Genomic DNA, 24,362 nt, shown 5'->3' with positions numbered 1-24,362 from the left:
CAGCAGCCATAGGTAAGGAATACAAATAATCTGGCCCAGTCAAAAGATGCTCAGAGAAGAGGAGTACCCTTCCCCTGGCCACACAGCTTCTGAAAGCAGCATACCTCTGGCTCCAGTTTTTGTTGTTGTTGTCCTTGTTTTTGCTAGGTCCTGCTGCTTCTCTGCCTTCTTAATAATGAGCCCCATGTCTCACATAAGTTAAATTATGTCCTTCTGAGATTCAGTTATCTGGAACAGCCATCTCCAGGGAACGTCGGATTTCTTTTTCTGAATGAGTGGTTGGTTCCCCTTGCCCCAGATCGAAAGGCGAGGCTCTGTGCCCCTCCGCCAAGGGCAGATGCCCGCCAGATGTGTAGGGGCGGGGCCCTGGGGAAGGGGGTGCGGTAGCAGGAGGTCTGGAACGGAAGAGCCACTGCGGTGGCTCTACGTCTGGGGGCCTCCAGGGAGTGGAGGTGGGGTCAGTCGGGGCGGGGCTGCGGGCGGGCAGGGGTTAACTCGGGAGGAATAGTGGTGGGGTCAGGTTACTTCCCTTTAAAAAGACGCGGAAAGGAGGAGTCAGGTTCTGGTGGGCAGTGTCGGTGGCTGGCCTGGCTCTTCGTCCCAGGGAGGAGGCTCTGAGCCGGCTGGGGTTGAGCGCCCCTGCGGCCGCAGGCAAGTGGAGTGCGGGTTCGGAGGGGCTGCGGGGCTGCTGCGGGCGGCAGCTGGAGTGAGGCAGGGACCTGGACGGAAGCGCGCGCGCGGAACTCCCCGCGACGGCCGCCGCGGACGCTCTCTTCTCAGACTGGTACACTGAGGTCAGCCGAGAGTGAAGAATTCTTTTGGTCAATGTCCCGCTTTGATCTCTCGGCCAAATTGGTCCCCGCAGCGCGCCTATCAGCGGGCCAGGGGACCACCCACCTGGAGAGGTGGCCCCCCAGGGTGGGGAGGGGGGCTTCTGGCGCCTCTGGGGGAGGACAGATGGAGAGACCCGGGTGGTGCCGCAGACTCTGCCCTGCTGGGATCTGAGGCAGGGTGGTCTGGGGGACTCAACCCCAGCCGAGTGCCAGCTGGGTGACTGTGAGGCACAGCAGCTGAGTCCTCCAGTGGGTGGGGCACAGCCAAAGATGAGCGGGAATTCCAGCGGCCCCAGGGATCCGCACAGCCCCCAGGAGAGGAGAGGGCCCCCTTCGCCAACCTTGGACATTTGCCTCTCTCCAAAGGCTTCCACCTAACCCCTATTTTAAAGAGAATTCCTGTTTTTAAGCATCCATTTTAAAATCGTAGTCTCCCTTCTTACACCGACCCCATTGGGATGCATGTGGGTTTTCCAGATGCGGGAACAGAGGCTCTGGGATTATGGAGTCTGCTCCAGCCCTCCTTGGGGAGCAGCCAAGACAGATCAATGTTCCAACCAACATTGAAAGGGGAGGGGTCCCCAAATGGGGCCAACGGGGTCCGTACCCTGCACCTCCAAAACCCTCAGTAGCGCAGTGGGCCAGGGTGCCCAGCTGGGTCATGCCTTGCACTTTTGTGACTTGAATCCGCCTCCTCTCTCTAGCCCAGCCCAGGCCAAGCTGTTCAATTGTCCCAGCATTGTTCTCAGTGAGACCTGAGGTCTCATTGTAGCTTTGTCCCTGAGTCTTTATATGACCTGGACCTCTCTGAGCCTGGCTTTATTCACCTGTGAAAGGGGAGTGTTGGACCAGATATGGGCCCTTGAGTCCGTCCATCTGTGTTTGAGGAGTTGGCTGTAGAGGAATGAGGTGGAGGAAGGGGAAATGATGATGTGGCTGGGAGGAAGTGGAAATGGGCCTCCAGGCCAAGGAAGCCTGAGGGTAAGGGAGCTGGGAAAGGCAGGGCACCCTCCACTACCGTGGACTGGCATCCTCCACTAGCCCACCTCCCGAAGGAGCCCTAGCATCGAAGGCTGGATGAGTTTGGATAATAGCCTACCTGAGAGCACTGCCCCATTTCCCAGATGGAGAAACGCCCCCTGCCCTGTCTCAGAGCCTTGGGAGAGGGGGCAGCTCCTTCCCACTTCCACAAGTCCTCCAGCCCCTTTGCTTCAAGAGTTTTATTGCTAAGTATTCTGAGGAGATAAGTGGGGGCCCCCGCATGCGTAGGCACTAGGGCACTGGAACTAGGCCTAGTTCCTGGGCCTGCGGCTCTGCTGGAAGATATTAGACAGGACCCCATGCTGGGGGCTATTCGAGAATCTTGGAGAGAAACATGGACGGTGGGCCAGCTGGTCACGCTGAGGCCGCTGGGTCTTTCATTCACACGGGCAGACAGCCATTGCCTCCAGCCCAGGCCCAGCCCTGGGTGTCTGTCCTCAGAGATGCTGCATGATTTGGCTGCACCCTTCAGGACAGGCCAGAGTCCCTCCGGAGGCCTGTGCCTGGTAGTGCACCCCTGCTGAGAGAAAGTGCCCCTCCCTAGGACCACCCCTAGCTTCTGGTCCTGGTCTGGGGGTAGGGAGTTCATGTCCCCTGGGTAAAGTCCCCAAACTGACTTCCACCAGGTTCCCAGTCTCTCAGTCATTCCTTTGCAGCAGCCACTCCCATCCCTGCCCTTTAGTATGCCTATAAAATTCAGTAAAAGGGACACACAGTTCCCTTAAAAGGTGATCAGACATTTCATCCTGCCCAGATCAGCCTTGCTTTAGTTGACTAAAAGGCGTATGTCTCCTCCTGTGGTGTTTTAGCCCTCCTGGGCACTGCTCAGGAAATGTGGGGAGATGTATGGGAGGATGCTTTAGGAGGTGTATATAGTTAAGCGAGAGAATCTGCCACTAACTAGCTGTGTGACCTTGGGCAAGTCACTTAACTTCTCTGTGCCTTGGTTTCCTAAATAGCCAAACAGTGATGATTATCCTGGTCGTGATTATCTGCTCAGTTAGATAGATGGGATTTAACGGGCAGGATCCGAAGCCCAGAATGGCCCTTCCAAAGCTAGTGTGCATCCCCCCTATTCCACGAGGGCCTCTTCTGCTCGTTTTGTTCTGAGTGCCCTGCCACTGGGCTCCAGAGGCCACGACAGGAACCGACTCTCCACTGGGGCCGTCTGTGGTTCTCACAGGATGGACCATGTTCACGGCTCCCAGAGGAAGCACCCTGCGGCTGGCCCCAGGCCCAGCCTCTTGGAGCTGTGGGTGGAGACCTCAGAAGCCTGGGAGAAGGCCAGGGGCCTGAAGGGCCAGTGTGTGCCCTGTGTTGGAGCCCCAGCCCCAGCCTCATCCCCCTCCCCACTCTCTGCTCCTTCCCAGCAGACAGATGGGCTTTGGGTTGTTCCCTGGCTCCCAGCCTGCCCAGCCCTGCAGCTGAGGGGGCTGGGGGGTAGCACTGGGGGCGGGGCCGGCAGGAGGCACCGAGTGAGCAGCAGTTATCCCAAGACCCAGGGATCTGCGAGGAAGCCTGGGCTGCACAGTTGTTTGCCTGCCTGCTGATCCTAGGCTCCCCCTCCCAGCCCCTCGCAGGCTCCTGGCGAGTTCATGTTTGAAACGAAGGCAACTTGTACCCTCACATCTGAGATTGAGCTGCCTTTGGCTCTTCATTTGATGTCTTCTATGTGAGTGGCTATGCCTTAAAGATTCTCTAATACAATTGTTATCAACCTTAAATTTTTTTTTTTTAATTTAGAACTTTTGTTCTCAAACACAAACATAGGCAGGGCAGGCATAATACATAATTTCTGTATGTATACATAAACCCATAGATAGACTGCTTTGGTTGAGACTGGGGCTTGGTACTAGGCTTCTCCCTCATCAAGAGATGGGCAGTGAAAGGAATGTGCACATTCTGCTCACCTGTCCACCCCCAAGACAGCCGGCAGGTGATGCCACCCCCAGAATCATGTAGGATGGAGTAGTGATTCCCAAAGTAAGTGCAGCTATACAAGATCATTTTAGGGAATACCTAGATGTATAGTTTTTTTTTTTTTTTTTTTTTTTTTTTGGTCTTTTTAGGGCCACAACCGTGGCACATGGAAGTTCCCAGGCTAGGGTTGAATTAGAGCTGTGGCTGCCAGCCTATACCACAGCCAGAGCAACGCCAGATCCGAACCACATTTGCAACCTACACCACAGCTCATGGCAACACCGGATCCTTAGCCCACTGAGCCGGGCCAGGGATCAAACCTGCACCCTCCTGGATACTATGTTACCACTGAGCCACAATGGGAACTCCTGAATCATTTTTAAATCAGTAGTCATAAATGGAAAGTGTATCAGGAAAAATATAATGTAATACATCCAACCATGACTTTATGGTCATTACTATTCAGAAGGAGAGCAGTAAATTGATTTGAAGAAAAGTATAAGTAAATAATGTACAGGAGGATCACGGATATGGCAAAACTCATGCAAGTGGTTTGTATGCACAGCCTTGGAGCCCGAGAAGGAGTGTGAGCCACAGAGGGAATCTGTGCTGAGAGTCAAGAGTTTGAGTTACACCGAGTTCCATCTTTAACCGCTGCCACTCATTTTCTTACTGCTGCTTCCATTCCACTAGCGTGTGTGACTTGCCTGCTGCATACTAGCTGCTTGCCTGGTGTGGAGGATACTGTCCTCACAGCGCTGGGTCTTGGGGAAGCAGGAGGGCTGTGCTGGGACAGCATGACTGAAGTGAGCATCCAGCATGAGGGGGTGATAGGTGAGGGAAAGACAGAAGCTTTCCAGGCCCAGAGGGTGGGTGGGGGGAGGGTGGGTGCTGGAAGAGGGAAGAGATGATGGGCTTGAGAAACCGAAAGAGGCCAAAGCGTTGAGACAAGACTGGAGACTCATGGGGCTGTGTCACACCGGACCTCTAAGCCATGGCAAACATCGTGGACATTGTCATTCGTTTAGCCAACATAGGGCTTCTGCCCTGTGCTAGGCATGGAGGGGTGTTCGCAGAGCCTTCCCTTGAGGTGCCTTGGTCTAGCGAGAAGCTTTAGAACACATGGATGGCCTTTTCTTAAGTGCTGCGATAGATGAATGAACCAGAGGCCAGGGAAGCACTGGGGTAAGGGGCTGCCCACTCATGAGAAGGTAGTGACATCTGAGCTGTGTTTTCAAGAATGAGTAGGAAGGAGCTTGACAGGAGGGAGAGGAAAGGCATTCCTCAGCAGTGGAAATAGGATGGGTCAAGAGGTATGAAAAAGTGGAGAGTATGGAGAAATGCTAACAGCTGGAGCCATGTTGGGCATTGGAAGCAGAGGCCAGAGGGTTAACTTCACAGAAGGTTTTCAGACTCAAGCCAGAAATGAGGTTTCATTCTGCCAGCAGTGAGGAACTGGAGACCAGGTTCAAGCAGGAGAGGAAGATCCCTCTGCGGAGCTGTGTGGGCAGGCTGGGGGACAGGGAGGACAGCTCAGTTATTGCTGTTCCCTGGGGGTGGAGATCTGTGCCTGGGTCAGGGGCTGAAAGAAGGGTCCCTTTTCATTATCAAAGAAAATGGGGACTGTGGAGCAGGCCCCTCTGTGCCCCCAGCCTGGGCTGGCATGGTGCCCAGAACAGGGACCTCTCATTACAGGGCAATGGGTGGCCCGCTGCGCCAACTTGGAGGACCAGAGGCCCTTTCCAAAGGAGTAAAGACTCCAGCCAACCAGGCCCGTGGTCTGTGTCCAAAGCAAACAGGAAGAGGCCATGGTAGGCCAGGCCGGGCCTCTTCCTTTGTTTGGAGTAGGGATTAGGCCAGGCAGGCTTGTGTGTCTTTCTGCAGCAAAGGGAGGGGGCTGAAGGCCCTGCAGAGTGAAACTCAGTGCAGGGGATACATGGCCCCTGGGTGCCAGACCATCGGCCTATAAAGGTAAATAAAGGGGACCTGCCTTGGCAAAGTCTAGCTCTGATGGAGGGAGGCCAGAAGTATATACTTCTCACCCTCGGTCAACTTCAGGGGCTGCTGTTCCTTCTGTCACTGTGCCCAAGCTGGAGTCCTCCCCCGGGTACTTGGCTTCTCACTCATGCCCCCTGGCCATCAGCCCAGGCCTGATGGAGGTGGCTGTAGGTCACCGAGGTGGTAAGTCCACACTGCCCAGCCTAGGGCCCTGAGGGCAAGTCTCCAGAGAGAAGGAGGGAAGTGCTAAGGGCTCAGAGCCCCCTTAAGCTGAACGATAGGTACCTGGGATCCCTCTGAAGACCCTGCACTCAAGTCCCTGGCCTCCACTGGCCATAGGACAGGTAGCAGTCATTCACTCTTACAAGCATGCCTGAAGGAATTAATCTATGCATACATTTAATCCATGCATGCATTCATTCACCAGGCTTTCAGGCAGGCTCGGGGGGTGGCCAGCCCAAGCCAGAGCAGGGAGTGGCAGATGAACAAGGTCCTCAAGGCGTTGACAAGATAGGCATAAGCCCTGAGATGCGTTTGGCCCCAGGAGAGTCTTGCCCATCTGCCATGGTCGGAGGAGGGCTCAAAAGAAAGGGGCTGACAATTCTCCCAGGGCAAGGGTGGGAATGGGGACAGGGGACAGATGGGCTAGAAAGACTTCAGCAAGGAGTGACTCTTGAATTGACTCATTTGTCTATGCACCCATTCATGCATGTGTGTATTCACTCAACAAATATGTATTGAGCAACTACTGTGTGCTGGGCACCATGCCTAGTGCCAGTGAGCAGAAGCAGCCAAGGATCTGTTCTCCAGGGGCCTGTCCTGCAGGAGTTCCCATCGTGGCTCAGCAGAAATGAATCTGACTAGTAACCATGAGGATGCAGATTCGATCCCTGGCTTCACTTGGTGGGTTAAGCATCCGGTGTTGCTGTGAGCTGTGGTGTAGATCGCAGATGTGGCTCAAATCCTGTGTGGCTGTGGCTGTGGTGTAGGCTGGCAGCTACAGCTCTGATTGGACCCCTAGCCTGGGAACTTCCATATGGCGCAGGTGCAGCCCTAAGAAGACAAAAGGGGGGGGTCCTGCAGTTAGTGGGGGAGCCAGGCAGTCCTTGAGTCATCACCACACAGATAAATGGTGCTCAGTTATAGGGCTTTAAGGAAGAGATTTGTGGTGCTGAAGGGGCATGACTGGTCAGGGAGGTCAGGGTGACTTCTCTGAGGTGGAATGGGGGGATAAAGAGGATATTAACCAGGGCAAGAAGAGGAAAAGGAGGATCCAAGCTGAGGGAACTGCACGTGCAAGGTCCTGTGGTGGAGGGGCTGGATGAAGGCCAGAGTGGTTACAGTTCTGCACAGAGCTGGGTATGGTGAGAATGAGGTTGGGAAATTAGCCAGCCGATAGCACTTGAACTTGTGGGTGTCTTTTAAAAGACTGGGTCTGAATTCCAAGAGCAAAAGGAAGGTCTTAAGCAGTGGGTAAAATGATCCAATTTGTGTGGCAAGCTTGTTTGAGGGGGCCCTAGTGCAAGTGATTATCCACTAGGATAACGTGAGGATCCAGCCTTGCCCACATAAATGATGAGAATGGCTTTTGCCAAGGACACGGTGAGAATGGGGGAGAGGGTGAGTCAGATGTTGGGGTGAGGGTCAGGCGTTGAGGTCCAAGAAACTGGTGGATGGGAAGGGTGACAGTGAACATTGTTTTCCTGTAAGGACATGTGCTGTTGAGTATAAGGAGTACCTTCATTTCTACCACGGATAGAATGGGTGACCCTCTGGATGAGAAAGAAGGGAAGGATTTTGAGGTTCTACTATATGGTGTTTAATATGTTTTCTAACATTAAATCCGCTCACCAAATCTGAGACGTAAATTCTAGTATTTATTTATGTGAACAGGGTTCTCAGAAAGGAGAACTTACCTGCCAGAGGTCATGGCTGGGAAGAGGTTAAGCCGCCGCTAGCCTCCCTTCTTTAAAAAAAAAAAAAAAAAAAAAAAAGGCAAAACAACTTATTTCATTCTACTCAGTGAGCTGATAATTGAGGGGAAAGTTTTTGGCAAGAAGGGAAAGTGGCGGGGGGAGGACCTGGAAGAACTCCCTGCTCTGGAAGAATGCGGGAGGCTGGGACCATGTCCCTGAGGAGCGCCGGGCATCCCTCCAACTGCAGGGCTGACCCGGTGTGGTCTTGACCCGAGCCAGAGGCCGGCTCTCCCCGTCTTTTCACCTCCCACCTCTTGCTCCTGGGACGTCCTTCGACCCTCCTGGATCTAACCTCAGTCTTCCTGCTCCTGTGCCTGTTGTCATAGCTCACAGCTCACAGGGAGATCCAAGCCACCTGGCCGCTCCCTCTCCCCGCTGGGCCAGCCGCCTGCCACCTGCCCTTCAGCCCTTGGTGGGCTCCCAGGCTCCTGCAGCCTGTAACCAGACCCTGTTTGCTCCCAGCAGGCACCCCTGAGCCGCACTCCGCACGCTGTTCCTGAATCTCCCCTCCAGAACCGGAGCAGTGTCTCTACCCAGTTCAGTGACCTTCGTCTGTCTGAGCCCTGGTTAATTTTTGCCCAGTCTGCAGGCTGTGGGGCTCCTCCCCTTCAGGGATATAAGCCTGGTCCGAAGCTGCCCTGTCCCCTGCCCGTCCTGAGCCTCCCCGAGCTCCCTTCTCACCCTCACCATGGCCAAGGGATTCTACATTTCCAAGGCCCTGGGCATCCTGGGCATCCTCCTCGGCGTGGCGGCCGTGGCCACCATCATCGCTCTGTCTGTGGTGTACGCCCAGGAGAAGAACAAGAATGCCGAGCATGTCCCCCAGGCCCCCACGTCGCCCACCATCACCACCACAGCCGCCATCACCTTGGACCAGAGCAAGCCGTGGAACCGGTACCGCCTACCCACAACGCTGTTGCCTGATTCCTACAACGTGACGCTGAGACCCTACCTCACTCCCAACGCGGATGGCCTGTACATCTTCAAGGGCAAAAGCATCGTCCGCTTCATCTGCCAGGAGCCCACCGATGTCATCATCATCCATAGCAAGAAGCTCAACTACACCACCCAGGGGCACATGGTGGTCCTGCGGGGCGTGGGGGACTCCCAGGTCCCAGAGATCGACAGGACTGAGCTGGTAGAGCTCACTGAGTACCTGGTGGTCCACCTCAAGGGCTCGCTGCAGCCCGGCCACATGTACGAGATGGAGAGTGAATTCCAGGGGGAACTTGCCGACGACCTGGCAGGCTTCTACCGCAGCGAGTACATGGAGGGCAACGTCAAAAAGTAAGTCAGGTGGGGGCACACCCTAGATGCTGAGGCAGAGCTGGATCCTGGGGGCCAAGGAAGGGCTTGGATTCGGGACCTTGGAACCTTCTGGAGACTTTGGCTGGCCCGTCGCTCCATCCGCAGCTCTGGTAGAGAAGCTATCTAGACAATCAGCCCTTTCCCGGAGAGCCCCCCTAACCTTAGGGAGTCAGGGGTGAGTGATCCAAGTGCCCCCTTGGGTAGAAAGGAAAACAGGCTCTGAGGACAGAAATTTGCCCAAGGTCTCCCAGCTAATTCAGGGGTGGAGCCTGCCCGGACTTTGACCCCAAGTCCAGAAGGAGCTCTGCTCTCCCAAGTCAGCTGGCCTGTCAGCCTGGAGGCGGCCTGGGGGAGGCGGGGAGGGCAGGGATGGGGCTGTGCACCCCTTTCCATGCCCAGCCAGCCATGGCCTACACCCCCCACCCCCGGCCACCCCCATGGGCACAGGCATTTTGCTGGCATACCTTCTAACCCCCTGCTTCGGGCAGGGTGCTGGCCACGACACAGATGCAGTCTACAGATGCCCGGAAATCCTTCCCATGCTTTGACGAGCCAGCCATGAAGGCCACGTTCAACATCACTCTCATCCACCCTAACAACCTCACGGCCCTGTCCAATATGCCGCCCAAAGGTGAGCGGGCCTGGCGGGGACCACACGGCCTGGGAAAGCAGGTCCCTGGGGCTGGGGTGCAGGTCCCTGTTGCTGGGGTGCAGGCCCAGGAAGAGGGCACCCCTCCACGCCTGCGTGTCGCACCCAGGTTCCAGCACCCCACTTGCAGAAGACCCCAACTGGTCTGTCACTGAGTTCGAAACCACACCTGTGATGTCCACGTACCTTCTGGCCTACATCGTGAGCGAGTTCCAGAGCGTGAATGAAACGGCCCAAAATGGCGTCCTGGTAAGGGGCTGAGCCCACCTGCCCTTCCCCACATTGGCCCTGGCCTGGGAAGTATTCCCATTTATCCTCATCCTTGTCCCTGTGCTTGAGTCGTGAGGCAGTGTTTGAATTCCAGCTCTGAGTCATCTTGGGCAAATGTCCCAAGTTCTCTGACCTTCAGTCTCTGCATCTGAAAAATGGGACCCTCCTCATGAAGGGAGTTCCTGGCCCCTGAATGCCAGACAGATAGCAGCTGAGTCTGTGGTTATTCCCCAAAGGCTCAAAGCTCCGCAGGGACACCCCCTTTACCGCCCCACCGCCCCCGCCACCCTCTTCTCTGCTGACCAAACCTCCACTTTAACCTGGTTTGTCCCCCTGACTCTGGGACTTGGCCCACCAGCACCAGGACCCAAGGGGGGCCCTGACCCACCTCTATCTTTGCAGATCCGGATCTGGGCTCGGCCTAATGCAATTGCAGAGGGCCATGGCATGTATGCCCTGAATGTGACAGGTCCCATCCTAAACTTCTTTGCCAATCATTATAATACACCCTACCCACTCCCCAAATCCGGTGAGTGAGGGGCCTTGCATGGGGGGGAGGCGGACTGGTCTCCCCCCACCTCCCCATACCCAGAGACCATCCTGCCAACACCCTGGCCTCCCCAGACCAGATTGCCTTGCCCGACTTCAATGCCGGTGCCATGGAGAACTGGGGGCTGGTGACCTACCGGGAGAACGCGCTGCTGTTTGACCCACAGTCCTCCTCCATCAGCAACAAAGAGCGAGTTGTCACTGTGATTGCTCACGAGCTGGCCCACCAGGTAGCCCCCATAGCAGGGCGTGCAGACAGAGAAGGGAGGGGGGCTCTGGGAGGAGATGGCACAGGTCCTGGCTCTGTCCTTGGCAGCCAAGGAGGGAGGAGGGGTCCACCTGGCAGGTGGCAGGGAGGAGTCACAATTAGGTCAGTAAAGCCTCACACTCAAGCCTGGCATGCGAAGAACACTTGGTCAAGAGTAGCTCTGGGTACTTAGCGACCTCCCTCCCCCACAGTGGTTTGGCAACCTGGTGACCCTGGCCTGGTGGAATGACCTGTGGCTGAATGAGGGCTTTGCCTCCTATGTGGAGTACCTGGGTGCTGACCACGCAGAGCCCACCTGGAATCTGGTAAGCCCACTGCCCGGGGGCCCTGTGGTCTGGGATGGGGGAGGGCCTGCGTCACCCTTCCCAGGCCAGTCTCCTGATGGCTCTCAGGGCTTTGCAGAAAGACCTCATCGTGCCAGGCGACGTGTACCGAGTGATGGCTGTGGATGCTCTGGCTTCCTCCCACCCGCTGACCACCCCTGCTGAGGAGGTCAACACACCTGCCCAGATCAGCGAGATGTTTGACTCCATCTCCTACAGCAAGGTGCTGCCCAGCCTCCGTGCTGGTGCTGAGACAGTGGGGGGCGCAGGGAAGGAGGTGGGGACCCTGCCCATGCGGACCCACTGAAGCTGGGGCTCCCAGAGCGCCTGTCCCAGCCCAGTGGGGACACAGGGTCCTGCTGGCTCTGCGCAGCCTTCTGAGCCCCCTCCCCTCTACCAGGGAGCCTCGGTTATCAGGATGCTCTCCAACTTCCTGACTGAGGACCTGTTCAAGGAGGGCCTGGCGGTGAGTACCCTTGGCCAGCTGTTGGGTGGGGGGCGTTTCCTCCAGCCCTGGCCAATTGCAGAGGTCCATTGCTAGAGCCTGGCAGCACCGGCTTTCCCCTCACTGTGCCCTGTCTTTCCACAGTCCTACTTGCATGCCTTTGCCTATCAGAACACCACCTACCTGGACCTGTGGGAGCACCTGCAGAAGGTCAGTGATAGCCAGCCACCACCCCACTCCCCGCCGCCACCCCGCCCCTGCCCCCCCCCCCGCCCTCCCAACCCAAGCTGTTCTATGGGGGCTCTGAGATGCTGGAAGTCCCTAGGGGCAGCACGCATATAAGAGAACAGGCCCAGCCCCCCTGCTTACCCTCCCACACAGGTCACGTGGAGCCTCAGTTGCTCATCTCTAAAATGGGCTAGGTGATGGCTCCTCGAGGAGGCATGGTGAGAGCCTGTGTTGGGAGCTCTGGCAGAGGGCTGGCCCTACCACTGTAGTGAGCTCTGAGGGGTCCCCTCATCTAGGTGGGGAGGACATGGGCTCTCAGGTTTCCCAGGGCCAAGCCTTCCTCTGCCAGGAACTTTGGAGCCTGTGGTTCACCTGCTCAGCACTTCTGGCTGCCCTGTGCCCGGCCAGCCCCTCCCAGGCATGACTTCGCACAGACCAGCACCCTCAGCACAGCTTTGACCCTCCCACCCAGCTCCACTCCACCGTCTGTGAGGGCAAACCTTTGGGCCAAGTCCCCCCTCCCTCCCTCCAGCCTGCCCCTCCCTGCCCTCCTGAGGCTGGAGTTGCACCCTCTCCACCATCCCCCACCACAGTCTCTCCTTGACAGCTGCCGCCACCCACCCCTTCTCTATGGCCCTCATCAGTCCCACTGACCCCTCCACGTGCCCATGCTCCATGACCAGCCTGACCAGGGAGGGGAGCCCTGGGGCCTTGTTCCAGAGCCCCGGCCAGGCTGCAGGGCCCTCCCAGCGCCAGCTCAACACCCTCTACCACGAGTCTGGTCCCCTCCCCCACCTCCCATAGCCTCAGTCCCTCCCCTCTGCTTCCACATCTTCCTTGCCCTGCCTGGATTTCTCACTCCATCCCTCCTCCACGCCAGAGCCCCTTCAGCCCCATCTCTGCCTCCCCTTCCCTCTTTCCCTGAGCGCCCCCTCCCCCAGCTCCTCTCCTGCTCAGCTTGCCCCTTTTAACGTGGTCTTCTGCCCTCTTTTTATGCTGTTGTTAGTTTTTATTTTCTCAGTTATTAACAGAGGTGGTTGCCCTTTTGTTATTACAAAAGCAATGAGGGAGTTCCCGTCGTGGCGCAGTGGTTAATGAATCCGACTAGGAACCATGAGGTTGCAGGTTCGGTCCCTGCCCTTGCTCAGTGGGTTAACGATCCGGCGTTGCCGTGAGCTGTGGTGTAGGCCAGTGGCTACAGCTCTGATTCGACCCCTAGCCTGGGAACCTCCATATGCCGCGGGAGCAGCCCAAGAAATAGCTAAAAAAAAAGCAGTGGGACTCTCTTGTGGGTTAAGGATCTGGCATAGCCACTATAGTGGCCAAGGTCGCTGCTGTGGCACAGATTCAATCCCTGGCCTGGGAACTTCCACGTGCTGTGGGGGCAGCCAAAAAAGACAAGACAAAACAAAGCTTTAAGACAATAATAGCCACCCAAAGCCCATCCCCACATTCTCAGCCTGGTGCACTTCCTTTGCATCGACCACAGCCCGCTCCTTGGCCCTGCCTGTGACATCTTCCTTCATCCCTGCCCATCCTCCCAGATCCGTTCAGGCTGACCCATGGCATCCTGGATGCCCCTCCCCGACACACACCCACCTCAGGTTGGACCACAGAAAAGGAGGGCCAGGGATGTGTTGAATCAGTGCAGAATAAACCGGAGGCTGGGGCACTCTTGGCTCATCCAGTGCCAGGCAGCTGAGGGGAGAGATGGCCAGGCCGGGACCCCAGCTCCTGCCTCCCAGCCCAGTGCTCCTCCACTGCCTTCCAGCAAGGCACCACTAGGGCTAGTCCAGGGGTACCAGGGCTGCCGAGATGGGCAGGTGGGAGAAGAGCAGTCTGCTGACGGCTGCGCTATCTCACTCTACCCAAGGCTGTGGATGCTCAGACGTCCATCAGGCTGCCAGACACTGTGAGAGCCATCATGGATCGATGGACCCTGCAGATGGGCTTCCCCGTCATCACCGTGGACACCAAGACAGGAAACATCTCACAGAAGCACTTCCTCCTCGACTCCGAATCCAACGTCACCCGCTCCTCAGCGTTCGAGTGAGCAGATGGAGTCATTGAGCCAGGCGTTCTCCCGAGGGTTCTGAGGACTATTTGCTGTGGGACACTCTGACCATAGCAGGGTCTGGCCTCTGTGGCCTCGGCCACAATAGTTGTTGACAGTCTTCCTCTTGGGGCCAGAGTCGAGCAGAAACCGAGAGGCCGGGCAGGGCTGCCTTCGCTGGCGGTGGTCACAAGCTGCCGTCTCTCACACCTGGCCTCTGGATCTCTTGTTGCAGCTACCTCTGGATTGTTCCCATCTCATCTATTAAAAATGGTGTGATGCAGGATCACTACTGGCTGCGGGATGTTTCCCAAGGTAAGCCCCTCTCCTTGGCATTGCCCCAGTGGCCTGAGGGCCAGCTGCTGCCAGGCTGCAGGAGGGACTGCTCTGCTGAAGCCTGGGGAGAGGAGGGCCGGGGGTCAGGTCAGTCCATGGCCTTCTCAGCAGCCCCTCCCCGGCTCTGCTCCCTCCCCACAGCCCAGAATGATTTGTTCAAAACCGCATCGGACGATTGGGTCTTGCTGAACGTCAACGTGACAGGCTATTTCCAGGTGAACTACGACGAGGACAACTGGAGGATGATTCAGCATCAGCTGCAGACAAACCTGTCGGTGGGTACCTGTCGCCCCACCCCATTCCCGGGATGTTGCCCCAGACTGCAGGCCCTGCCTGCATCGCCAGCCTGAGGTCACACGCTCTGTTGCCCCTCCTAGGTCATCCCTGTCATCAATCGGGCTCAGGTCATCTACGACAGCTTCAACCTGGCCACGTGAGTGTCCCTTCCTCCTCCAGCCCTGCCAGCTCAGCCACAGAAGCCTAGTGACTTGGCAAGTGTGACTCCATAGTGAGAGCCAGTGCTCCTCCCCCTGTCCTCACCGCGAGCGGCACAGCACAGCGGGCTCCCTGGGCTTCCGGACACCCCTCCCCTGGCCTCACATCCCCAGAGATTGTTAGTGTTACAGCCCACATTTCCCAGAGAAGGAATCCGAGACTCAGAGTTTGAGTTCCTTGTCTGAGGTCACATAGTTGCCCAGGACAGCCAGACACAGGCCTGTCCTTCTCTAAAACTACACTGAATTCCATGGCACCAAGGTTCTCCTGAGGGCTAACTATGGGCCAGGCCACTGTGCTAGAGGCTAAAAAACATCTGGGAAGGTCGGTACAGGAGAGACGCAGTATGGATGAACAAATATTTATCAAGCAGCTGCTGTGTGTGTGAACACTGGCAGGTGCGAGGTTCTTTGCCATAGATGTCACCCATAGACACGGACATTGCTCATAAATGTCAAAATGGTCACCGATGGAGGAGGAGGAGGGAGGAAAGACCAGAGAGCCAAGCAGATCAGAGAAGAGAGGGCACAGGAAGAAGCACAGTCTTCTTGTCTTTTTGAACCTCAGTTCTGTCTCTTATGGGCTGTGTGGCTTTAGGCAGGGCATGTCACCTCTCTGAGCCTCAGTTTCCTCACCTGTAAAACGGGGACCATGAGCAAGGACATGTGACTGGCAGTGGATGAGGGCCAGGCCTGGGCTGCCCTTGTTTGTGGCACCACCCAGCCGCCATGTCTCCCACTCCTGGTGAATGTTGGAGCTGGCTCAACTGCAGCTCTGGGACCTCAGGCTCTAGGAGGAGGCTGAGGTTCCTACAGGGAGGATGGGCTGGCTGGGGGTGCTTATTTGAGCCCCTCTATCTCCCCCCAGTGCCCACATGGTCCCTGTCACCCTGGCTCTGGACAACACCCTCTTCCTGAACGGAGAGAAAGAGTACATGCCCTGGCAGGCCGCCCTGAGCAGCCTGAGCTACTTCAGCCTCATGTTCGACCGCTCCGAGGTCTATGGCCCCATGAAGGTACAGAGGAGCATGGCAGGGTTCAGGGACCAGTTCCTCCGTGTTTGAAATTACGCCTCAAGGAGGTGAAGAGAAATATTGCCGGGAGTGGTGAAACTGCCAGGCTGACACGACACCAGGTCCTTGGCTGAGAGTAGCCTTGGCAGTGGTGAGAGAGCGGGAGGGATGGAGGGGTGAAAGGAGCAGGAGCTGGGAAGGTGAGCAGGTTGGGCAACACAAAGAAGGGGCACAGACTTCTAGCAAAGTTTGCTAGATTTGGAAATTAGCACTTTCAGAAGGCAACAGAAAAAGCCACCAAACGGGGGTGGGGCCGGGTAGGGAGGCCAGTCTTTCACCCGAGGTGTGGCCTTGGACAATCCTCTTCAGGCCCAGAGAACTCCTCCGTGAAAGGGGTGGACCTGTGCCTGTCTAGCCTGCCCTAAGGGCCAGGAGGGAGTTGCAGATGTCGCAGGGAGGCGGGAGGATCAGAGGGAAACTGCTTGCTCTGGATGAAGCTGAATCTGTAAAGGATGTTCACTGCAGTGTGGTTTATAAAAGACAAGAAAACCAAAGCCGGAGTTCCCGTTGTGGCTCAGCGCTAATGAACCCGACTAGTGTTCATGAGGATGTGGGTTCGATCCCTCACCTCAATCAGTGGGTCAGGAATCTGGCGTTGCCGTGAGCTGTGGTGTAGCTTGCAGACGTGCCTTGGATCTGGCGTTGCTGTGACTGTGGCGCAGGCCAGCAGCCGTAGCTCCCATTCGACCTCTAAACTAGAATAAGCATTTGGTGGAATATTATGCACTCTTAGATCACACTTAGAGAGGTCATTTAAAAATGTTTTGGTTTTTTTTTCACATTATTAACTTCCTGGTATGGTAAATGAGGTTTTAACCTATTTTTAATTTATAAGCCTTGGAGCTCTGATTCGACCCCTAGCCTGGGAACTTCCGTATGTCAAGGGTGCGGCCCTAGAAAAGGCAAAAAGACCAAAAAAAAAAAAAAAAAAATGTATTAGCTTACCTACACCTTGGATCAACCGCATCCTCGTAATGTAGTTAAATCACAGTGTTTGGTCAACTCAGTATCAATATTTACTTTATGTGATTTCTAAACTGTCATTCTCTGCTAAGCCACATAGAGTGCTGTTTACATCCCCTTTTTATATATCTTATCCAATGTAGCAGGTAATACATCAGTTTTGCTTTCTCCTGGAGGCATCCTCCTGGAGCCCTCTGCTAGCCGGCCCCTCTGGGGCTGCTCCTCAGCTCCCACGCCAGAGGCGCTCCCTTGTTGGTCTTGTTTCCTGAACCCACGGTTCCTTCCTTGAGTTTGTTCTCTATTGGGGCACATCTTCCAGTTTGGCAGGAAGGGTTCGTAAGAGGTGGATTGTTTTCAGGTAGATTGTCTGACATGTCTTTATTCTACCTTCACACTGGATTGCGAGTTTACTTGGGTTTAGAATTTTCTAGGTTAGAAATTATTCTCCAGAAAATTTCAGGTTGAAATTGACCTCAAGTCTCTCGTGCTACTGTCAAAACTCCCAGAGCCGTTCTCATTTCCGCTTCTTTCAGTGTGGCCAGGTTCCCCCTTCTGGGAGCTTATGGGCTTTTCTCTCCATCCTGGTGGGCTTTTCTCATCCTTCTGTGCTTTCAATCTGGGCAACTTTTTGGAGTTCCCATTGTGGCTTATCAGTAATGAATCTGACTAATATCCATGAGGATGAAGGTTTGATCCCTGGCCCTGCTCAGTGGGTTAAGGATCTAGCATTGCCGTGGGCTGTGGTATAGGTTGCAGATGCGGCTCAGATCCCACGTGGCTGTGGCTGTGGTGTAGGCCAGCAGCTGCAGCTCCGATTCAACCCCTAGCCTGGGAACCTCCATGCACCACAGGTTTGGCCCTAAAAAAGCAAAAAAAAAAAAAAAAAAAAAAAAAAAAAACACCCAATCTGGACAACGTTGTCTCGCTCCTTTAACTGTTCTTCCCCCACCCCCAGCCCAGTTTTCTCCTTCTGGGGCCCTTGTTAATTCAATTTACTGTTCTTACACTGGTCCTCTAGTTTTCTTCTCTCCTATCTTCCAGCTTGTTGACTTTTTGTTCTGTCCTCTGGGATATGCTCTCAGCTTAGCACACCACCTCTCTACAGACTGTTTTCATTTTTCCTATCGTATTTTTAAGCTTCCAAGTGCTATTCCTGGCTCCAGCATCCTATGCAATATCCCCTCTGCACTCTCAGAGGATATTTACCATAGGCTTTTATGAAGTTTTATTTTCCTTTCACTGACTTATTTCCTCTGAGTTTTTTGCTTTGGTCTCCTCTTTCAAGTTGGAGGCTGAGCTGCCCCTTTGAATTTGAGAATGAGGCAATGAAAAGTGGGAATTCCCACTGTGGCTCAGTGGGTTAAGAACCCGATTAGTATCCATGAGGACACGGGTTCGATCCCTGCCCTCCCTCACTGGGTTGAGGATCTGGCGTTGCCGTGGCTGTGGTGTAGGCTGGCAGCTGTAGCTCTGATTCAACCCCTGGCCTGGGAACTTCCTCATGCCACATGTGTGGCCCTAAAAAGAAAAAAGAAAGAAAGAAAGCTCCATGGGGAGGTGGAGTTTGTCACCTGTAGTCTCCTTGTGGGGTGACTAGGTGGCCAAGTAATTCCTGATGGGGAACCTCAAAAATTAGTATCCATGAGTGTGTTCCCTGGGGACTCTTCAGTGTCCAGAGAGTGACCCTCTCTCTTATGCACCGAGGCTCACTTTCTGGGATCAAGGTGAGGAAGAAGACTGGGGGTACCTCTGTTCAGAATGCAAATATTCACCTCTGGCCCCCTCTGCAGTCCAGCAACCCTCCCACTGTGTCTGGGGACCAGAGGTCTGAGTCCCTCTGATTTAGCCTTGCCCATGGAAGGAGGGAGGGGTGCTGCTCGATGCAGGGAGGGAAGTGGAGGCTTGAAAGTTTAATTCATCCTTCTACAGACTTTGACTCCATCGACCTGTTCACGGCCCTGCCTCACTCCTGTCCCCTGCATGCCCTTCCCTCTAATCCTGAGCCTTGTCACAGCAAGTCTCCGGCTTCTGTCTCTATCTCCCCCATGGCAGGTGCTCTGCTGCAGCCTCTCCCCCTCTGCCAGGCCTGTTCCACCTCCCTCTTACACCTTCCACCTCCTAAATGTGCGAACTCTCTCATCCTCTGTGGCTTCCTTTCCTATTCTCTTTGTTCTGGGCTGGGGGGTGAGGGTGTTCCTTTTACATTCGGATGTGGATGCTAGTTGACGTACATGACAATCTACTCTGCTGAACCAAGGTCGGCAAAGAATTTTAATAACGTGGGATAGGGCTTACATGGGGATGCCAGCTAAAATGATCAGCATGCTACATTGCAGACCTGCTGGGCAGAAAAGAGGAAAGAGGGGGCAAATGCACCAATTTGGAAATCTTGGGTTTGGTACATTCTAGAGTCGTTAGTGTTTTCTGCCTATGCTTTAAGGCGTTTTCTGAATTCCTCACAATAAAGGGGCCTAACACTTATTAGGAAATGGTGACACTTAGACACAAGAGTATCAGAAGAGATCAAGGGGAGTTCCCTGGTAGCCTAATGCTTAAGGACCCGGCATTGTCACTGCTGTGATGCAGGTTCAGTCCCTGGCCCGGGAACTTCTGCCTGCCACAGGTATGACCCAAAACAGCAAAAAAAAGTAAAAAATAAAATGAAGATATCCTTTAAAAAAAGAAGAAGAAGAACTGGTCAAGGATTTGTGGAGGAGAACCTCAGATCAGTCATCTGAAACCTGGACGAGTGCCAGCCCCTTTGAGCACAGTCTGGCCTTGGGCGAGGCCTTTAGCCTCTGGCCTCTTGCTCCTGTAGCCATTAGCTCTTGCTACATCTGCCCACCCACATCAGAGGCTCCATGGGTCTCCAGATGACTCAGGCATGAGTCTCTTCTTTGAAGCTATTTTTAGGGCTGCATCCTCGGCATGTGGAGGTTCCCAAGCTAGGGGTTGAATCGGAGCTGTAGCCGCCAGCCTACACCACAGCCACAGCAACACGGGATCCGAGCCACGTCTGCGACCTACACCACAGCTCACAGCAATGCCAGATCCTTAACCCACTGAGTGGGGCCAGGGTTGAACCCATGTCCTCATGGTTCCCAGTCAGATTCGTTTCTGCTGTGCCATGACGGGAACTCTGGAACTTCCTCTTTGAAGCTCTTTATGTTTTGTTCTTGTTTTTTGTTTTTGTTTTTCTAGAAATACCTCAGGAAGCAGGTCGAACCCCTCTTCCAACATTTCGAAACTCTCACTAAAAACTGGACCGAGCGCCCAGAAAATCTGATGGACCAGTGAGTATGAGCTCGCTTGGTCTGGAGATCATGGGTGGTGCAGGTAGCCTGACCTGGGGGCCCATAGCAAGTCCAGCAGCATCCTCTCTGGAGCTCCCAACTCCTGGCCGGACCAGGGCCACAGTCAGGGAGAGCGACCCCTCCCCACCCCGCCCCCGGCCCCAGGAGTAGGGACTCTGCTCTGAGGCTCTGTGTGGCCTATGAACCATCTGGCCTCTTTGGGCAAAGGACCAAACTGAACCTCTGAGGGTCCCTCACCCGCATGGTGAGGTTCTAGGTGTTAAAGCTGGGGCTGGAGCCTGTGCCAGCCCTCCCCAGGCTGCCCAAGGGCAAGAAGCAAAGAAGGGAACCCAAAGGTGGCTGGTGGGCTATACCTGCAGAGTGCGGGCCTGCCTCCCTGTTGGGAGTTGTGTGTCAGCAGGGGAGTCTTGGTCAGCGTCAGGTCCAGGCGTGCTGACAGAGTGTCACCCCCGGGGTAGGTACAGTGAGATTAATGCCATCAGCACTGCCTGCTCCAATGGATTGCCTCAATGTGAGAATCTGGCCAAGACCCTTTTCGACCAGTGGATGAGCGACCCAGAAAATAACCCGTGAGTGTGTCCTTTGTTCCTCCCTTGATTTTCATCTGCCCCTCAAGCCCACAACCCTGTCCGCCTCAGGCCCTCATCCCACCCTCCCTGCTGCTGCTCCATCCCTGACACCCCTACCCCATGCCAGGATCCACCCCAACCTGCGGTCCACCATCTACTGCAATGCCATAGCCCAGGGCGGCCAGGACCAGTGGGACTTTGCCTGGGGGCAGTTACAACAAGCCCAGCTGGTAAATGAGGCCGACAAACTCCGCTCAGCGCTGGCCTGCAGCAACGAGGTCTGGCTCCTGAACAGGTGAGGACTGCAGCCAGACAGGGCTGGGTAAGCTCACTGCCCCCCGACCCCAGGGACCAGGCTCCCAGCGTGGGAGGAGCAAGAACCAGCCAGGCCTCCACATTCCCTCGTGGGATCCCCACAAGTCTGTGCAGTGGGGCAGTACCTACCCCATTTGAGAGATGAAGCTGCTGAGGCTGCGAGAAGCAAGACAACTTGCTCGAGGCCCAGAAGCTTAACCAAGTAAAAAAGCCAAGACTTGAATCTGGGTCCAGGTCCATGTCCTGTGCTCAAAACTGCTGCAGCCTCCTAGCCTTTACGTCTCTGTCAAGGGCTCTGGTGCAGCTAGACCTGAGTCCTTCTGTTCATCCAGCTGGGCACCCCACCCCCACCCACAACCTTTGAAGGAGGGCCCTACTGTGTGCCATCTCTGGGACCTCAGTAAGGAAGAGCCACCCTCAGTGCCAAAGGCAGGAGTGGCCACCCTATCTGACTCAGGGCTCACCCCTTCCTTGGCTCATTCATTGACAGGGGTTTATCAGGCACCTGGTCTAAGTCAGGCCTGACACCTGGCGAAGCCAGGGACCCTGCTTAGTGGACTCAGTGTCTCATCCCCACAAAGGAGGTAGGACCAAGGGGTCTTTAACCCTCAGCCGGCTGAAGGGATGCTGATGGGATGCAGGACAGGTGTGTGGGGTTGGGGAGAGGGCAGGGTCCTTCTATGAACACAGATTCTGCTCTCAAAGGTACCTGGGTTACACCCTGAACCCGGACCTCATTCGGAAGCAAGACGCCACCTCCACTATTAACAGCATTGCCAGCAATGTCATCGGGCAGCCTCTGGCCTGGGATTTTGTCCAGAGCAACTGGAAGAAGCTCTTTCAGGAGTGAGTCTCCCGAGAATGTGTTAGGGGAAGCACCTGCCAGGCCTGGGTGTCCCTGGGGATGGCCCGTGTGCACAGGACCCCACGGGGTCAGGACTGGAAAGTAGACCCTGCCTAGGCGTGGTGAAAAAGAACCCAACTTTAGGCCAGGTAGGGGCAGGAATTGAAAGATAGGACAGTGGTGAGAGTTCCCACTGTAGCTCGGGGGTAACAAACCCAAGTAGGATCCATGAGAACATGGGTTCGATCCCTGGCCCTGCTCAGTGGGTTAAGGATCTGGCATTGCCTTGAGCTATGGTGTAGATTCCAGATGCAGCTTGGATCCCACGTTGCTGTGGCTGTGGTGTAGGCCGGTAGCTGCAGCTCCAATTCGACCCCTAGCCTGGGAACCTCCATATGTCATGGATGCGGCCATAAAAAGCCAAAAAGAAAAAGGAAGGAAGGAAGGGAAGGAGGGAGGGAGGGAAGGAAAGGAAGGAAGAAAGAAAGAGGAAAAAAGGAAGAAAGAGAGGGAAAAAGGAAGAAAGCTAGACAGGGCAGCGGGAACGGCTATCCCTTTTTCCACTTGGGGGACATCTGGCTGGTGGGAGTACTCTCTGAAGAGGTGGGAGGAAGGACATTGCAGTCAAACCTGTGTTCGCGTCTCCAGTGGTGTCTCCTCAGGTGTGTCGTTGTTTTGCATCTACAAGACAGGGATGGTCACAGGGTCCTGTCACCTGCCAGTCACTAACCATTCCCTGTCCCCTGATGGTGCCCCTCTCTCCCTGCCCTGCAGCTATGGCGGTGGTTCCTTCTCCTTCTCCAACCTCATCCAGGGTGTGACCCGAAGATTCTCCTCTGAGTTTGAGCTGCAGCAGGTAGGAAGCCCTGGGCCCCGGGGCTCTCGCCTGGAGAGGGAGGACAGAGGCCCTGGCAGCCCTCTCCTCAGGGCTGTATTAGCGACCCAGCCTGCCGCTCAGAATCACCCTTGTCCTGGCAGCTGGAGCAGTTCAAGAAGAACAACATGGATGTGGGCTTCGGCTCCGGCACCCGGGCTCTGGAGCAAGCCCTGGAGAAGACCAAGGCCAACATCAAGTGGGTGAAGGAGAACAAGGAGGTGGTGTTGAATTGGTTCATAGAGCACAGCTAATAGTGCCTGGTCCTTCCCGCCACCTGGCCCCCCGCACAAGATGCCCGCATGTGTCCATCCCAGGGCCCACGGCAGGGCCCATGTTCCTGAAGCCCGAGGCACCTGCGTCCTCCCTTTAGGGACAAAGCCTGTGGCCCATGTTATCTCCATTCTGCCCTGGGGCCCAATCCAGTTTCTGGTGACCAGACTGTCCAGGTGTCTCCCAGCCACTGCCCCTTGTGCCAACCCCACCCTGGGCCTGGCCCAGGGCCCTTCTCAGGGAAGTCCAGCTCCAAGGCCAGATGAGCAGAAGCCCTTGATGGATGATGGATGGCCTTGAAGAACTGCCCTCTACCCTCTCTCCCCTTTTTCCATAAAGACCCTGAACCTGAGAATCAACAGGGCATCAGATCTGTATATTTTTTTCCTAGGAGTAAATGTAAATAAAGGATTTCTAGATGAGCTTCCAGGCTCTTTACTAAACTCAAGAAGGAATGAGTCTGCATAATAGCTGGAGAGACAGGGATGGAGGGAACCTGGGGTGCATGGGGGTCTGGGGACCCCCAGGAAGCCTAGGAGGGAGGTACCCAGCCTGCTAGATCTTCCTACAGGACACCCGTGTGGCTCTAGCTTGGAGATGGAGGACAGTGTCTGCCTGCAGTGTTCATTGCCTTGGCAGGATTGAAACTCTGGGTGCTGGGGAGCCAGGGGAGGTAGAGGGAATGAGACACAGCGGTCCCCATGGTGGAGAGAGCCAGGGCCTGACGGTGGAGGCAGTGCTTTTCTAGAAAGCAAGAAGTGCCATGGTTCGAGAAGCTAGGATTGGCACCTGAACTAACATGAGGCAAGATAGTAGCGTGCCGGCTGGCCCTTTTCCTGCTCCGCCGCTGGGACGTCTGGGACAGTGAGCGAAAGGGGCTTGCAGGGAGGACAGCAGCCCTGGGTCGGGGCCTGGTGCGACCATGCACTGGCCAAGGTAATGGCCAGGATCGCTGGTGGAGGGCGGCATATTGATTTGTAAACCGGTGTTTTCAAGAGTAGCAGGCAGAAAAAGGCAGGTGTCCTCCAGATCATCTGGGGCAGCCAGTGGTGAAGGCCACCTCTGGGGAGAAAGTTTGGGACCCAGAAGACTCCAAGCCCCACATCCATTTTGGTGGAACTTTCTTGGCCAATAAGGCCCTGCCGAGCATCCAAGGCTGGTTGGAGGGAAAGAAGGAGGGAATAGACAGACAGGCCAGGGCTCCTCTGGGGTCACCTCCAGTCGACACCACTGTGAGCTCTGCTCCAGCTCCAGCCCTGGAATCCAGCCACTGTTCCTTGAACAAGTGACCTAAACCCTTAGGCGATGGTTTTCTCATTTGGACGCTAGAGCTGGTCTATCCTAGGGTTGGGGTGTGGATCTAAGGAGATGCACGGACTTAGCTCACAGTCTGACGCTTAAATGGAGCTGGGTGTTACTAACATCCTTAGCCCGGTGTCTGCTCAA

General features: G+C 55.5%; 1 protein-coding gene across 4 annotated transcripts; it reads left to right on the top strand.

Moving 5' to 3' along the window:
* Positions 1 to 561: 561 nt before the first annotated feature.
* Positions 562 to 23,338, top strand: ANPEP (alanyl aminopeptidase, membrane). 4 transcript variants are annotated; one of them, XM_005653524.4, is made up of 21 exons: positions 562 to 651; positions 8,234 to 9,055; positions 9,565 to 9,707; positions 9,835 to 9,974; positions 10,398 to 10,524; positions 10,620 to 10,774; positions 11,004 to 11,117; positions 11,215 to 11,358; positions 11,536 to 11,601; positions 11,725 to 11,790; positions 13,682 to 13,857; positions 14,097 to 14,176; positions 14,339 to 14,472; positions 14,575 to 14,630; positions 15,560 to 15,707; positions 19,929 to 20,020; positions 20,500 to 20,610; positions 20,738 to 20,905; positions 21,631 to 21,771; positions 22,544 to 22,625; positions 22,748 to 23,338. In XM_005653524.4, the coding sequence occupies exons 2-21, from the start codon at positions 8,457 to 8,459 to the stop codon at positions 22,895 to 22,897; spliced, it is 2,892 nt and encodes a 963-aa protein (XP_005653581.2). In that variant the 5' UTR covers positions 562 to 651; positions 8,234 to 8,456; the 3' UTR covers positions 22,898 to 23,338.
* The last annotated feature ends 1,024 nt before the right edge of the window (positions 23,339 to 24,362 follow it).

This window comes from Sus scrofa, chromosome 7 (assembly GCF_054392235.1).
Source record: "Sus scrofa isolate SSC_HxYL_T2T_F1_AM1 chromosome 7, Sscrofa_HxYL_maternal_Yorkshire_Landrace_v2.0, whole genome shotgun sequence".
Lineage (NCBI taxonomy): Eukaryota > Metazoa > Chordata > Mammalia > Artiodactyla > Suidae > Sus > Sus scrofa.
This window is presented reverse-complemented; position numbering and strand designations above follow the sequence as displayed.

Excerpts from the sequence above, each read along its gene's own strand:
- ANPEP (XM_005653524.4), top strand. The coding sequence starts at position 8,457 with ATGGCCAAGGGATTCTACATTTCCAAGGCCCTGGGCATCCTGGGCATC. Across the intron at positions 11,791-13,681 it reads TGTGGGAGCACCTGCAGAAG|GCTGTGGATGCTCAGACGTC; the intron begins GTCAGTGATAGC and ends ACTCTACCCAAG. Across the intron at positions 14,473-14,574 it reads AGCTGCAGACAAACCTGTCG|GTCATCCCTGTCATCAATCG; the intron begins GTGGGTACCTGT and ends TGCCCCTCCTAG.